The sequence below is a fragment of the Pinus tabuliformis genome, chromosome Q (genome assembly GCF_031772625.1).
Source record: "Pinus tabuliformis cultivar Carrire ecotype Pingquan chromosome Q, CPIR1, whole genome shotgun sequence".
Classification (NCBI taxonomy): Eukaryota; Viridiplantae; Streptophyta; class Pinopsida; order Pinales; family Pinaceae; genus Pinus; species Pinus tabuliformis.
The window spans coordinates 1,082,735,020-1,082,749,625 of record NC_142296.1 but is presented as its reverse complement, the minus strand read 5'-3'; the positions used below and the strand labels follow the sequence as shown (position 1 = coordinate 1,082,749,625).

General features: G+C 36.8%; 1 protein-coding gene across 1 annotated transcript in view; it reads right to left on the bottom strand.

Annotated features, from left to right (window-relative positions):
* Positions 1-14,606, bottom strand: part of GCS1 (glucosidase 1) — a 450,551-nt gene that overhangs the window by 308,822 nt on the left and 127,123 nt on the right. Inside the window, exon 13 of the mRNA XM_089385790.1 lies at positions 14,383-14,456. Coding sequence (XP_089241916.1) covers positions 14,383-14,456 — 74 coding nt within the window. The remainder of the gene's footprint in view (positions 1-14,382; positions 14,457-14,606) is intronic.

Here is a 14,606-nt window from a genome sequence, read left to right as displayed (position 1 = left end):
AATGGTCAGATTGACCTGTGGAGGTGAAGAAATATTTTGCCAACGCTTTGTCGTGGTTTGGCAAGCAGTTGTAATATTTATCGATTGCAGAATTTGCTAAAGATTAATAATAGAACCCTCAAATCTGAAGGACTGGTTTACTCTTCGAGGTTTTCTAGGGATCTTTTGTTTGAAAATATTGTGTCCATTTTGTGATTGGTTTTCTATCAGAGTTTTTGTGGTTTATTTTTGTGAGTATTGCAATCATGTTCTTATTCAACATTTGCGGTAAAATAATTTTGCTCAGAATTAAATCCATTGGATAATTACCAGTTAATTGCAATAACTGATATTTTTATCGATTTTTCACAGATTTCACATGGTTCCACACCTCTTGATGTACCTCCAAATGTCGAAATGATAACGTTGAAAGCTTGGGTGTTAGCTTGATTGATGATGTGCCCAAATGGACCTAAGACACTCCCATGTTGGCCTTGCCCCTTTTTGATGGATGTTGCCTAGTTCTAGAGCCCTGATGAGGATGGATGTCATCAAGATGACTTGGGAGGGCTAACACACCAACCTTAATGCTAACGCTCGCAATAGATGATGCCACATCATCCCTATGTGCCCTAGGAGAATGGCATAAGCCCCTTTGTGGATGATGTCATGGTGGAGGAGGTGCCTTTTGAAGACGCACCCATACACTTTGATGATTTCTTATAGTGAGGACCACCCAATGGACCATTTCATCACTTGATGGAGATTGATCATTCTTGGAGGATGATGTCATGGTGGAGAGTCTTGTTTCCCACACTCGTGGGCTGTTTTGGAACTTTTATTATGTTTTTGAGCCATCTAAAGGTCGACTTGTGACCTTTGACCTAGTTGAACACTTAAAGCAAACCTTTGAGGGATTTTCTTATAAAATTATGGAAAAGTGACTTACTTAACCGATTATAAATAGAGGGAAATCACTTTCCATTAATGATCATCATCATCCATCACATTTCCCTTCTCTTAAGTGCACACTAGCTATTTGTCTTCTTCTACTTGGATGCAATGTGAGGGAGGAACTTTTGCATGGGAATACTTCTTTGGGATTGATTAAAGTGATTCTTGTGGAATGGTGTAAGTTTCATGCTAATTTTCTTCCATTTTGCATGCTATATTATGTGAATTAGGGTTTCTATGTATGCCATATTAAAAATTGCAATATCTTTCTTGGAATCTTAATTTTTCATGGTATGTAAAATTTGTTTGCATGAATCCTTCAAGAAAACTTTCATATATGCATCTCTTAAACTTAAAATATCCCATAAAAAGAGGTCACTAGGGTTTGAAAGTAGAGATCTTTATTTTCTCACCCACTTCATCAAGGCCCTATTTATAGATCTTGCCCTGAATGACTCCACTACCCAATTAGATCAAGGCACTACTCTAGTAGATGTTGATCAAAACCCTAATTTCTCTCTTTTTTCTCTTTTCTTGGTAACTAGGGTTAGGGTTAAATTAAATTGGCATTTCTGAACAATTTTATATTTACGAGTTATTGCACTAATAAAGGGATTGTATTTAATAAACTTGAAAATGGAAAAATCTAGCATTAATTACATGTTGAAACTCAAAATAGGGCTGGCATCATCTAGTTTATTGTTGTTTTATGAATATTTCAACCATGAAAACTACATTGTTTGCCCAAACCTCATTTACCTCCTTGATAGCCTCACCCGTTTGTTGATTCATGCTTGATAGGCTATTTTCTAGAGCTATATGCCATTGTGTGCCTTAAATTTGCACAATCTTACAAACCCTAATTTATACTATCTCTCTTTTTAAAATATAGAGGCCTTAATTAAGCGTACTTGAACTTTAGACAACACTTACCTTAACCTTTCAAGGCTCTGCCAATGCCTTTCCTTCAATCATTAGAGCTTTTATCACTATTAAGCCCTTCCTTATTGAATATCCTTTTGGTGATCTTGAAGCCTCCCTTGTGGGATTAAATTCACCACTAAATAACAAAGAGAAGCCACTTAGATGGCAGTGGTGGTCGATCTCTTCTTGCCATAAGACATAGGTTTCCTAGTGGGGTTTTGCACTAGGCTTGCTAGATTTCGTGGTAATGGTCCCATTGGCCAACAATGGGCATTTGTGGACATTAATAAATCTCTCTCTATCTCTCTTTTTACTATTTGTAGGTCTCATGGTTCCCTTTTCTTGACAGAGGCTTGCCCAAAAAAGATATAAATTCTCATCTAATAGAGAAATTTGACCTTGTGAATGTATATTAAAAATAAAATCAAATTGCTCTCTCTTTACCTCTCAATTTGCTAATACAACCCTCATTTTCAATATGCACTTAACACCACTGCAAATGATATCTGCGAAGGAAATGTTACAATAGTTTCCCCATGTTAAACAAACATTTTCTTGAACGTCACTATCCATCAAAAATTTTATGGAGAAACTATTGCTTATGCTTTTTTCCTTATAATCACAAATGAAAAACCACTGAAGACTTCACTGTTATTGACGAGTGATAACCAGGGTAAACCACCAACCCTGACTATAAAGTCCAACCCTAAGTGGATCAAAAGATTTGAAACCACAACCGCCTCTATTTATGGGAGATAGAACTCATGTCTAGCTCATGAGAATTTGAGCTAACCTTTGCGACTAGGTGTCAGTGCTCATGTTATACAACAAAAAACTCATACACATAGATGAAGGTGTTGAAAAGTGTAACTAGGTTCGGTCTTCATAATATCTTATGTACTCTTGATTTTATATTTGATGTAAAAAGAGAAAATTTATTATTATCATTTTATAAAGCATGGGCTTTCATACTCAAAGTCAATTTGTTTTAGGTCAAAGCACCCATTGTGTGCTTCTAGGTTTTGTCATAGAGTCAAGAAGTCACAAAGAGTCATTTGCATTGGTCTTCGAAGGATCTCAGTCTTGGGTCTAAAAGGTATTGGAATTCGTCATTTGAAGATTCTATAAGAAGAGAAGAATTTCTTGTGGATTTTCCTGATCTGAAATTGGAGTAGGTGTCTTCTTCCTCTTCTCCACAATCAAACAAAATAAAAAAATAGGACTGTGTTGACGCTTTGAAAGGTAAAATGGGTCTTGAAACAAACAGGGTTTTCCAATGTCTCTTCAAGTCATGAATTAGTCTTCACATGTAACTTAACATAGGCAACATAACAGCACATAACTCATGCAGGCATAATGAAGAGATAACAAAATATTTGTTGACGAAGTTCACCCCTCCTGGGCTACATCTCCAGGTCTGCCAACATAGCTAGACCACTCGTGTATTCATAGAAAAATGAAGTACATTAATGTTTGTTGATGGAAACATGTAGCTATTACCCCTACAAGGTAATGTTATCCTACAAAGAACTCTCACATACAGCAACAACACAAAGCATCTCCTACAAAGATTCCATACTCCAACTGAAATGAGCTAAAATGAGCATGTGAGCACTTCAATTCCACATTGAAGCACATAAACAAAACTTCCCTCAACATAACATAATGAGAAAAGTGAACCTGAGTTGAACCTTGCAAGTAACAGCTGCTGCAATAGACTTTTGAAGGTGAGAAAACCCCTACAAGGCCTTCTCCATGCTCAAACACCTTCCAGAACTGCTTCCAAACCCTAATTGATCCATACACCCTTAGTCTCAAACTTGCAAAAAAAACTACTTAGATGTGCTCAAATCAGAAATTAGAGGTCACCAATGGATTCAGAACATCCAAAAACCCCTAAGTGGACTCTTTCTGAGCTCAATTTGGCCAAAAACTCCAAAAGATATGGCTCCCAAGCTCCCATATGAGTTTTACTGTTAATCATCCTACAAATCAGACCATCTGTCTAACAGTCCTACAATTTCGCCTAAATTCCATTAACCCATCGACAAATTCATCCTCCACCAGTGCATTTTGTAGGATCATTAAATTTGCCTTTGACCCCTCAACTCTGAAAATCGTGGTCATATAGGCCACATGGGGCCGAGGGTTGGGCCTTAACACCCGCCCTCACCGGCCTAGCCCTTAACCATCATGCCACAGTTTCAACTTCTCCATAAGACCCAGGGCTGGCCCCCGAATCTTTGCATCTGCTCCTTAGCACCTTCCGTCTTGCCCTATCGGTGGTTCTATGCGCCAATGGAACCAAGAGTTAGGGCTTCTCGTGAGCATCCCCGACACGGTCTTATGTTTGTAGGTGATCAAGACCTAAGCCTTATTCCTAGCCCCCTTTCCGCAAGCACTTACCCCTTACTTACGCCTCTGCTTAAGTTATGTGGAAGGTTCCAGAACCTTGGGCCGGGGCTAAGCCCGAGCCCTCGACTCCCTTTTTGGGAAAACGATCAGAACGCGATATCTAGAGCATACGGTGTCGGATTGAGGTGAAATGAACATCGTTGGATTCAAAAAGACGAGCACTTCGACTTGACATTGGTTTCAAGACTTTCTAGGCACTTTCATTTTTTAGCACAACTTTGATCACCTGATCATTTGCTCTCTAGGAGAGGTTTTGGCCCTGGCTAGCAGCCTACATCTTGTGTCCATTTGTTCTATTGATCTTCATGTTTTGGTAGTTGTTTGATGATAATAACATTATAATAATTAAAATAAGAGGAAGCAAATCATATGTATATCAAATTAAAGTAAAGAACATCACAAGCAGTTATCAAAGAAAAGAGAAATCATCACTAATCTAGCTGCCCTAGATTTCTCAACATGGTATCAGAGTGAAGGTAACAAGGAAAGGCAGCTTGAAGATCACTCAATTGAAAAAGGATACATAAGGGCCAAATATGGGAGGAAGGGCATCAAGAATATCTAGTCATCACATCACAAAGACCCTATCATCTTGAAAGAAGAACTCTTGAAACAATAAAAGACCTCAAGGACCCTACCTCCATCTCAAAGAAAGAAGGACTCTACACATTTGAAGCATCTTGGGAAGCCTCCCACATTCTACATCATCATCCAAAGGAAGCAAGAAGAAGCACTTCATCATCATCAAAGGAATCAAAGTGATCTTCCTCATATTGAAGAAAAAAGCAGACCTCAAGCATTTTTGAAGGAAGAAGAACATCTCTCCTCATCTTGAAGAAGAAGCATTGTCATTTTGAAGAAGGAAGATCATCCCTCCCTCATTCTAAATCTCACACTCTAGTGGAAGACATCATCTTCAAGGAGGCATCTTCATTTGTCAAGTAAGTACTTTATATTCATGTCTCAATCTACAAATCAAATGACTACTTTCTGCAAGGAGAACAATAAACTTGTTGGGACATCAAACTACCTTGCATGGAAGAAAGAATAGATTTGATTCTCACAGAAAATGAAGTTTTTTATTATGTCAAGGGCTCCATCACAAAGCCTCCTCAAGAACAATCTCAAGCATTATCAAAATATATGAAAGGAGAAATAAGGGCTCAAAGAATCCTCATTGAATCTATCAAGGATTCTCTCATTCCCTTTGTAGCAAAATTGAAGACATCAAAAGAGATCTATGACAAATTGGTAGAGCTATACTTTGTAAGTACAGTTGGGGAAATAATATCCTTAAGAACCGAATTATACAAAATGAAAGTATCAAAGGAAGAAGGGGTAGCTTCATATCTCATGAAGATATCACAAATTAAAGATCAACTACAAGAGCTAGGAGAAATAATGTTAGATCCTGAAATGACCACTTGTGTACTCAATGCACTACCAAATGAATGGGGCAACTTTGTATCAAGCATCTATGCAAAGAAGCATTAGGGGAATTTTGAGGTCTAAAATGGGCCTCCTAAAAAAAATGTACAACCAAAATAAACTTTATAAGAACCAATAGGATTCAAGATGATGATGTCAACCATGGGAGATGATTCACCATTTTTGGAGTAAAAAAGTACAAAGATTAAAAAATAATAAAATAATAAAACTATTTTTTCAACTCGTATTTTCAACTTATCTCCCTAAGTTTTTGCTTGAATTTCAAGCGGGAGCACTCGTTGGATGCAAAATTTAATTCCTCATCGAACGAGTACCCACGTTGCATACTTTCGATGCACCCTACTACACGAAAAATGGGAAATACATGAAAAAACGTGATTGCAATCATGTTTTTCATGTAACAAGGTCCATAGAAAGTATGCAACATGGGTGCTCCTTGGATGTGGAATCAAATTTTGCATCCAACAAGTGTTTCCACTCGAAATTTGAGCAAACCCATAGAGAGATAAGTTGAAAATACGCGTTGAAAAAATAGTTTAGTCTTTTCTCCCTCTAAAATTTGATGATGTAATCTAATCTTATTTTATTATTTCCACTATTATTTTATAATTTCCTTAGGAGGCCCATTTTAGACCTCAATAGTTCCCTCATGGAAGCTACATCATTCAGTGATCTATGGGCATTATGTAAGATTGAAGAAACCAGATTAAAAGCAAAGAATGGCATTGAATCCAATAAGCAATCTCAAGCATTTGTAGCTATGTCAAGGAAGAAAGGAATGTTTGAGCCACGAAAGAGATTTCAAAAGAAAGTTGACATGTCTAAAATTCAATGTTATGAATGTAAGGAATATGGCCACTACAAGAGGAATTGTCCTAAACTCAAGAAGGGCAACAAGAAAAGGAAAGAAACAAGTGAATCCCATGTGACCGAAGAAGTAAAAGAACCAAAAGAGAAGAAAACAAAGAAGGAAGAAGTGAAAGACCTCTATTATTAAAGGTCTCTCATACATCAAGTTCATTTTCAAGACAATAGTCATGATAGCAAGCATTACAGTTATGATACAATGCATTGTAGCAGTGATTGAGATGACATCATTTTTAGAAGCATAGAAAGATAGTAGAAGTAGCAGTTTGCATGGTTGAAGCAGTCATCTTACTAGGTAGAAAGGAAGAAGCTCATCACAATTAGAAAGAAACATTTGCAGAATAAGGATCATCAAAGATCCTCCATCAGAATGTTGATTTGGGGTAGCATCGGATGTGCTCTGGCCATGAAAATTGGTGGAGAGGTTAAAGCACATGAGATCTCCAAGACCCGGAAATGGTTTGGACAGATTGTACCCTGTTTGGGAGATATTAAAATAATTAATATTTTAATGGAGTTCCTAAGTCTAAACATAAGAAAAATAAAATATTAATGGGTATTAATATAAAATTGGATTAGAAGGTTCCAAAAGTCATGGATCAAGCCAAATTTAATATTAGCCGTTGATTAGAGATTTAATCTCGACTGTTGAAGGACCAACAGGAAAAGTATAAGAAGAGACTTGAGGGTCAGTTGAAGAACACACTGAGGGAGACCAGTCAGTTCGATTTTTGGAGTGGGATTAGCTGAGAAATTCAAACTAGTGGTCTAGAGAGCAGCAGGAGGCAACAAGTACAGAACAGAGAGTCGGGAACAACACCAGAAGGCCAGCGCGAAGGTTGGAGAGGCAGACACAGAGGCAGCAAACTGTACAATCACTGGAGGGCCTACGTGGGTGATGCAGAGAGGCCTAGTGCTGACACAGAGAGGCAGGAGTTGACACAGAGGGTCTGGGAGCTACGCAGAGGCAAGCGAGCCTAACGCTGAGACTGGAAGAAGTGCTGGAGAATTTTTCTCTCTGTTCGGTAAGCCAGTTTGGCACCCAGTTGCACTGAAGAATTGTTGAATAATAAAATCCTCCCTTGTTGCACTGGCTTTCCCACATTGGGTTTTTCCGGGGACTGTTGTCCAAAATATCTGTGTCGATGTGTTGATTATTGTGCATGTGTTTGTTTCTGTATTATGGTGTGATATCTGCAGTAGAATTTATTTTAATGTTTACTAAAGGATTTTCATAAACAACTTATTGGGAAATAAGTAGGTAAAATCAGTGTAGATAATATTGGTGAAGTATCGCCGAATAGCATAAATATCGCGATATTTTCGGCAAGCCGAAATATCGCCGAAAAAATATCGCAATATTTTCGGCGAGCCGAAATATCGCCGAGAAAATATCACGATATTTTCGGCTCCCGAAAATATCGCGATATTTCGGCAAAATATCGCACGACGAAATAAAATATCACCGAGCATGTTTTTCCGCAGCTACAAAAAGGAAAAATTGGTTTTTTTTTTCTTCATTTATGTTTCTGAGTGTTGGAGAATGAAGGGAAAGAGTTTTGTGGTGCTTGTCAAGGAGGGTTTGAGGATCAAAGAATGATTATCACCATCAATTAAGATTTTTTTGTCGATCAAAGATTGAAGAATAGTGAGACAAACTTCATTTCTTCCATTAACAGGTATGTTCTTAAAAACCCTTATGTTAATGATTTTCTCATAGATTTAGGGTTATGCTTGCTTGCCTCTTTGCCTACCAACATTTTGTTTCTTTGTTTTTTTCCATTTGCTATGATTTTCATGCCCATGAACCAATGCAAGGGTTTTCTCCATATTTGGACATCAAGCTTCATTTTTTTTTCAACTTTCTTATGCACCCTCTTATTGCCATTTTTCATTCACATTGCAAAATGCAAATAATGTAGTAATTTTTTTTGAATGAGGTGGTTATTACTTATTATTTTTTCATTTTGTGTTGGGGGGTTTAATTCCAATTTTTTTTTTTGTGCCCTAGGTTTGAATTAGTTCACTACAAATGTCAAATATGCCAAAAGCCTTGGACCCATTTTGGGAGTATGGGGAGGCTATTGGTGGGGCAAATCAGGCATATATATCATGCAACTTGTGTGGGACCAAGATGTCAGGAGGGTTACATGATTGAAATACCATCTGGCTAGACTCTCTGCATATGGTGCAGATGTAATGCCTTGTATGGTTTCTAGTGCAGAGGTTACACAAAAAGCTCGTGAAACAATTGCTGAACAAGACAGAAAGAAAGCTGCTAGCGAGAGGCCAATGGTCTTAGATAGATAGCTGCTAGTTTTATTTGTTTTGCAACTTTTGCTACATATAAGTTTATAACTCATGATGATGAAATAATTTTAAAGTTTTATATATGTGAACTTATTTTGTTTGAGTCCTTGATTGGACAATTATCACTATCAGAGATCAGCAGGATATGTGATGTTATTTTGTTTGAGTCCTTGATTGGACAATTATTAGGGATCAGCAGGATATGTGATGTTATTTTGCTTGAGTCCTTGATTGGACAATTATCAGGGATCAGCAAGATTTGGTATCGCCTTTGAAGTTTGATGTATCATTTCTATTTGACATCATATATATTAGTGCCTTCTTCATATTTATGTGCCAATGTGTTTAGTTCATGTTGTTATTGCTTTATATGTTTAGAAATCTGAAGAAAAAAAATGAATATATTATGCATTTTTTATGCTTGTCGATATTTGCCGATATTTTCCCGATATTTTCGCCAATACTGCAGATAAGATATTTTCTGGACCCTCGCCGATATTTTCCCGATACCGATATTATCAACATTGGGTAAAATAAATCAGTTGTTCCAGTGATAGAATTTTCACACGAAATCTTCGTTGAAACGGTTCACCCCTACTTTGAAGAAGCAAGTGTTACATAGATGGTCTACATTCCACCTAGTGTGGGATCCACAGTTTGGAAGGATAAAAGTATGACGACAGAAATGTGCACCATGATAATTTAGTTGAAGTAATTATCCATCTTGAAGCAAAGGAAATGAAGCTGCTAAAGGAAGTCTAGATGACCACATGAAGGAAAAAGTATGCACATACTAGATAGATAAAGTATTGTCATCACTTACTTGCAGATAGAATGGTTAGAATACTCTATCTCAAGAGCATGATTAAAGAAGAAGAAATTCTTTGAATGACACATGAAGGCATAAAACAATATGCCTTGAACTCTTCTACATTATGACAGGATAGAATCAACAGCATATGACCTCATGAAGAATATGAAGCGGTGGGCAACAATTGTTCCTATGCAAGAGGAGCTATGTATTGAGATCCCGAGGAAGCATTATGTAAAGAAGTTGAAAGGAGATTTCGTGGAGATGTATCTACAGCTACATAAGATGATTAATCAAAATTTGATAACAATTAGAAGGATTAGCTATGACATCTCCATGAAGAAGCTATGAAGACTTTGATAAGTATAGTAGGAGAACCTTGGTAATAAATGTCTTGGAGATGGATTCGTATAGTATACAAAAAGATGTTATGACGAAGGGCCATCATGAAGAGATAATTCCCTTTTTGAAGTTCACTTTTGATTTTTGAAAACACGCATCTGGTTAGATTGGAACAGGACTACCGACGGAAAGTTGTAGAAATTCACCTACAAGTAGTACACATAAAATTGGATGGATGATTCTGAAAGGAACACGACTTCGAAGAGGTAGCAGTAGGCAAGATAGCTAGATGATGACAAAGAAGGTCACTTTCTAATGAAAAGAAGGATGACATGACTAGCATTACTTGGTTCAACACTATGTTTCGTTGAAAAAAAAAGGGAAAGTAATGAAGAAGATGGTCGGAGCCCTATGAAGAAGCTATGGAAGAAAATGGTTCCATGATGTAGAAGTTGAAGTTTATTCATGACATGATAACGCAGAAAGAGGAGCCCTACAAGCAACTAATACTGATAGTACCATGATCTCCACAAGCAAATAGATAGTTATTGTTGGAAACAAGTCCCTAGTTAAGAGGGAGCTTGGGTATATTCCTTTCATGTAAAGGAATGAGTGGATCCACCCTAGTTAAGAGGGAGAGATAGACACATCATTCTTGTCTTCACATCATGAAGACAAAATGGAGGATTGGATAAGCATCTGAAACCGATATTGATACTCTTTGAGGATGAGGTAAGGCATCCAATAGGCTAGAGTAGTTGAAGATGAGATTCCTTGAGGACGTGTGAGTCCAAGAAGGGAATGGTCCTAGAAGGACATACCTTGTGAACATCCGAATGGGTATGTGACTTGAGAGACAATGATGAAGGTCTCTATAAATCATTGTCTCCCGAACATTGCGCTCTAATCTAGTGGAGAGATAGAGTTGTTAGTCAAGGCCTTGCTATATGACAATGTTGGTTGATATGATGAGATGCACTAACATAAGTTGAGAAGATAGCTTATGAGATGGCTTACCAATCCAACTCTTCTTATGAAAATTCTTCAGTATGAGAATGTCCATGTACCATCAATGTATTATGAATACCTCCCTAGTTAAGAGGGAGTGTTGAAATGTGTAACTAGGTCCGTTCTTCATAATATCTTATGTACTCTTGGTTTTATATTTGATGTAAAAAGAGAGAAAAAATATTATTATCATTTTATAAAGCATGGGGTTTCATACTCAAAGTCAATTTGTTTTAGGTCAAAGCACCCATTATGTGCTTCTAGGTTTTGTCATAGAGTCAAGAAGTCAAAAAGAGTCATTGTCAATATAATAAACCCTATTGGACATCTTGTATCAAGTCAAAAGAATTATTTTTGAGTCAAATATGCCAAAAATATCCCTCCAAGGCCAAGTCGGCCCTATTTAGGGCTACTCGTAGTCCAAGGAAGCCTATATATAAGAAGCATTCGACCTCATTTGAAGAAGACCATCCAAGGAAGTTTGATCACTAGAAGAAAGAAGTAAAAGGGCAAGTGAAGGTCAAGGAAAAACTAGAAGACAACAAGAAAAGTCGAAATCTAGAGTTTTTGTGTCTATTTCCCTCACACGTATGAAGAAAAAGATAGGGTTTCTGGAGCTACAAAAATGAAATTTCTGATCTCTCAAGAAGGACCTAAAATCTAAAGTAAGGAAGCTCATTTGATGGTCTACTAGTCTAGAAGGAAGAAGCAAGCCAAGCGAAGAAGAAAGGAGGCCAAAATTAGCATCTTTCTCCCACATGTGTGAAGTTGCAGCAGTTGCAGGAGGGCCGAAAAGTGCAGACCTACAATGAAGGCTAAAAATTTGTTGCAGGGGCCGAAGTTATGCAAATAAAGAAGATTTGACTTGGGTTTACTTTGTGAAAGAGAAGCTCATCAAAAGGAAGGTTGACTTAGTCTTGGAGGGGTCTCAGACTTGGGTCTAACAGTTCTTGGAATTCATCATTTGAATATTCTATAAGAAGAGAAGAACTTGTGGGTTTTCCTCTCTAGGAGAGGTTTCGGCCCTAGCTAGCAGCCTACATCTTGTGTCCATTTGTTCTATTGATCTTCATGTTTTGGTAGTTGCTTGATGATAAGAACCCTATAATAATTAAAAGAGGACGAAGCAAATCATAAGTACATCAAGTTAAAGTAAAGAACATCACAAGTAGTTATCAAAGAAAAGAGAAATCATCCCTAATCTAGCTGCCCTAGATTTCTCAACAAAAGGGTTACCTAATTACAACCATTGCAATAGAGTATGAGTAAGCACTCAGAGATGCAAATTTAGTATCTTGTACTGGCATAAAACATGTTGTTTTGATCTAGGCACTTACCATATCAAACCACAGCGTATGAAAAGCAGAGGCAATAAAAATACGCAAAGCAAAATTTAATGAGAGAATGAAGTGTTGAAATCTATAAGCAATGCCAAAGGCCAACGTAAATATTAGGAACAAGTGATTTACAATCTCCAACCAAAGCTTCCCTCCGATGAATCATTACTCAAAACAAGCATAGAAATTTCTACTAAACAAAATTCCAACTCTTTCAAGCACACTAACACCCCTAAGTGATCTATTTGAGAGTCTCGATTTTTTCACAAAAAGGGAATTTGTCATTAGTGAAACACATATAGCAAGCCTAGACTTTGTCAAAAGTATTTGGTACTATACTAACCATGTAAATGCTATAAGTTTGTGATACCTGTAGCGAAAACCATTGATCAAGCGAGTAATCCATCAATATCTAGGATTCAAACAAGTATAGAAATTTCTACTAAACAAAATTCCAACTCTTTCAAGCACACTAACACCCCTAAAAAAAAAACAAAAACAAAAACAAAAGCAAAAACAAAAACAAAAAAAACAAAAACCAAAAAAAAACAAAAACAAAAACAAAACAAAACAAAACAAAAAAACAAAACAAAACCAAAACCAAAACAAAACAAAACAAAACAAAAAAAAAACAAAACTAAACTAAACAAAACAAAACAAAAACAAAACAAAACAAAAATCCTGCATACACACTAATTCAGCATTTCTGGGACTTGGAAGCCCCTAGGAAATGTCCCCAAACTATTGAGGACTTCATTAGGGACTTGGGGACTTGCTGGCCATCCCCAGGAAGTTCCAGACAGTTTTTGGGAATGTTCTAGGCAGATTTCAAGGATTTTCTGAGCAGTTTTAGGGATATTCCAAGGATATATATCTTCAATTTTAACAATCATGGAAATTGATGATTGGACAATAGGGACATTTTTCCCGTCCATCATTATTGTATTGCACTTAATCCAAATCTATTTTACAAGTTGCAGCTCCCAACATGGGTTTTGTATCTGGGTTTTTGGTGATTTAAATATTGTATTCAGAAACAACATTACAGCAAACAAAACATCCATGTCAAAAAACAAGAAATGCAACCATTCAAAGTGCTGATCCTTGTTATTGCTCTTGGTCTTCTCATTTGTTGAGTCATTTCAGCTTTTACATGTACATGGGCTTTCACAAGTCATTCAAGTCCAGTGCTTCCAATATTCAAAGCTCGAGCATTGTGAAAACAATCAAATAGTAAGGACTTGGATTGGATACTAAATGTTTAATTAAATTCCTATTCAATCATCTTCTTTATTTGAATTATGAATCTAATCTCTTTACAGAACCAAAGTGCTTTATAGTGGCTTTCAGCGTAGCTGTAAGAATATGCAAAACCTATTGAGAAGGGAATGTCATCTATGTTTTAACATAATCATCATTGACAAGAAATTTGAGAAAGAAAAGCTGCTATCGAGACAGCTCTCTATTTCATAGACCCTTTATGGTCCTTATTGCAAATTGAAAACAGTTACACTTTTTGCTCATGTCTAATGGCCAATGATGGAATGTCACAGAGACCATTTTAAGTTGCTCGAGCTTTTTCAGGATTGGCAAGCGTAAGGGCTATGCACAATACTATATAGTGTGGTTTGTTATGCTTACAAGCTTTTTGAAACTATAAATTTTATGGTGAATTCTAAATTTTTAATTTTTAATATACATAAGATTGTCATCCCCGACTTGCCGTCCCTTGAAAATTTTGAGGGTACATTCTAGCCATCCAAGAGACACATCCCCCCACCCGTCATTCCCCAATCCGAAAAACCAATGCAACATAGATTTATCATAAGTAGAAATATGCACATATAACTCCATTACCAACATTAAAATTCTTAATAAAGTTGAGCACCTACAAATTCAAAAGATATGTTGTATGTCAAAAGTACTATCAAGTTTAATGCATGTTTTTTTACTGTAAATTTCTTCTGGAAGTGACTAGAAATATACCACGCAAAACAAGAAATAGAGTTGGTGGATTAGCATTTGTTGCATGTTGAAGGACAAACTCTTCCGGAACTTTGCTGCATCAAAATAAACCAAAACATTATATATAGATAAGTTCTTTCAAGGCTGCTTTGATCTAAACTAGGACACAGCATGAATGCCAACATACTGCTGAAAGCTTATCGGTTCAACTGTTCCACCTTATGTATCATCTTTAGATTTTCAAT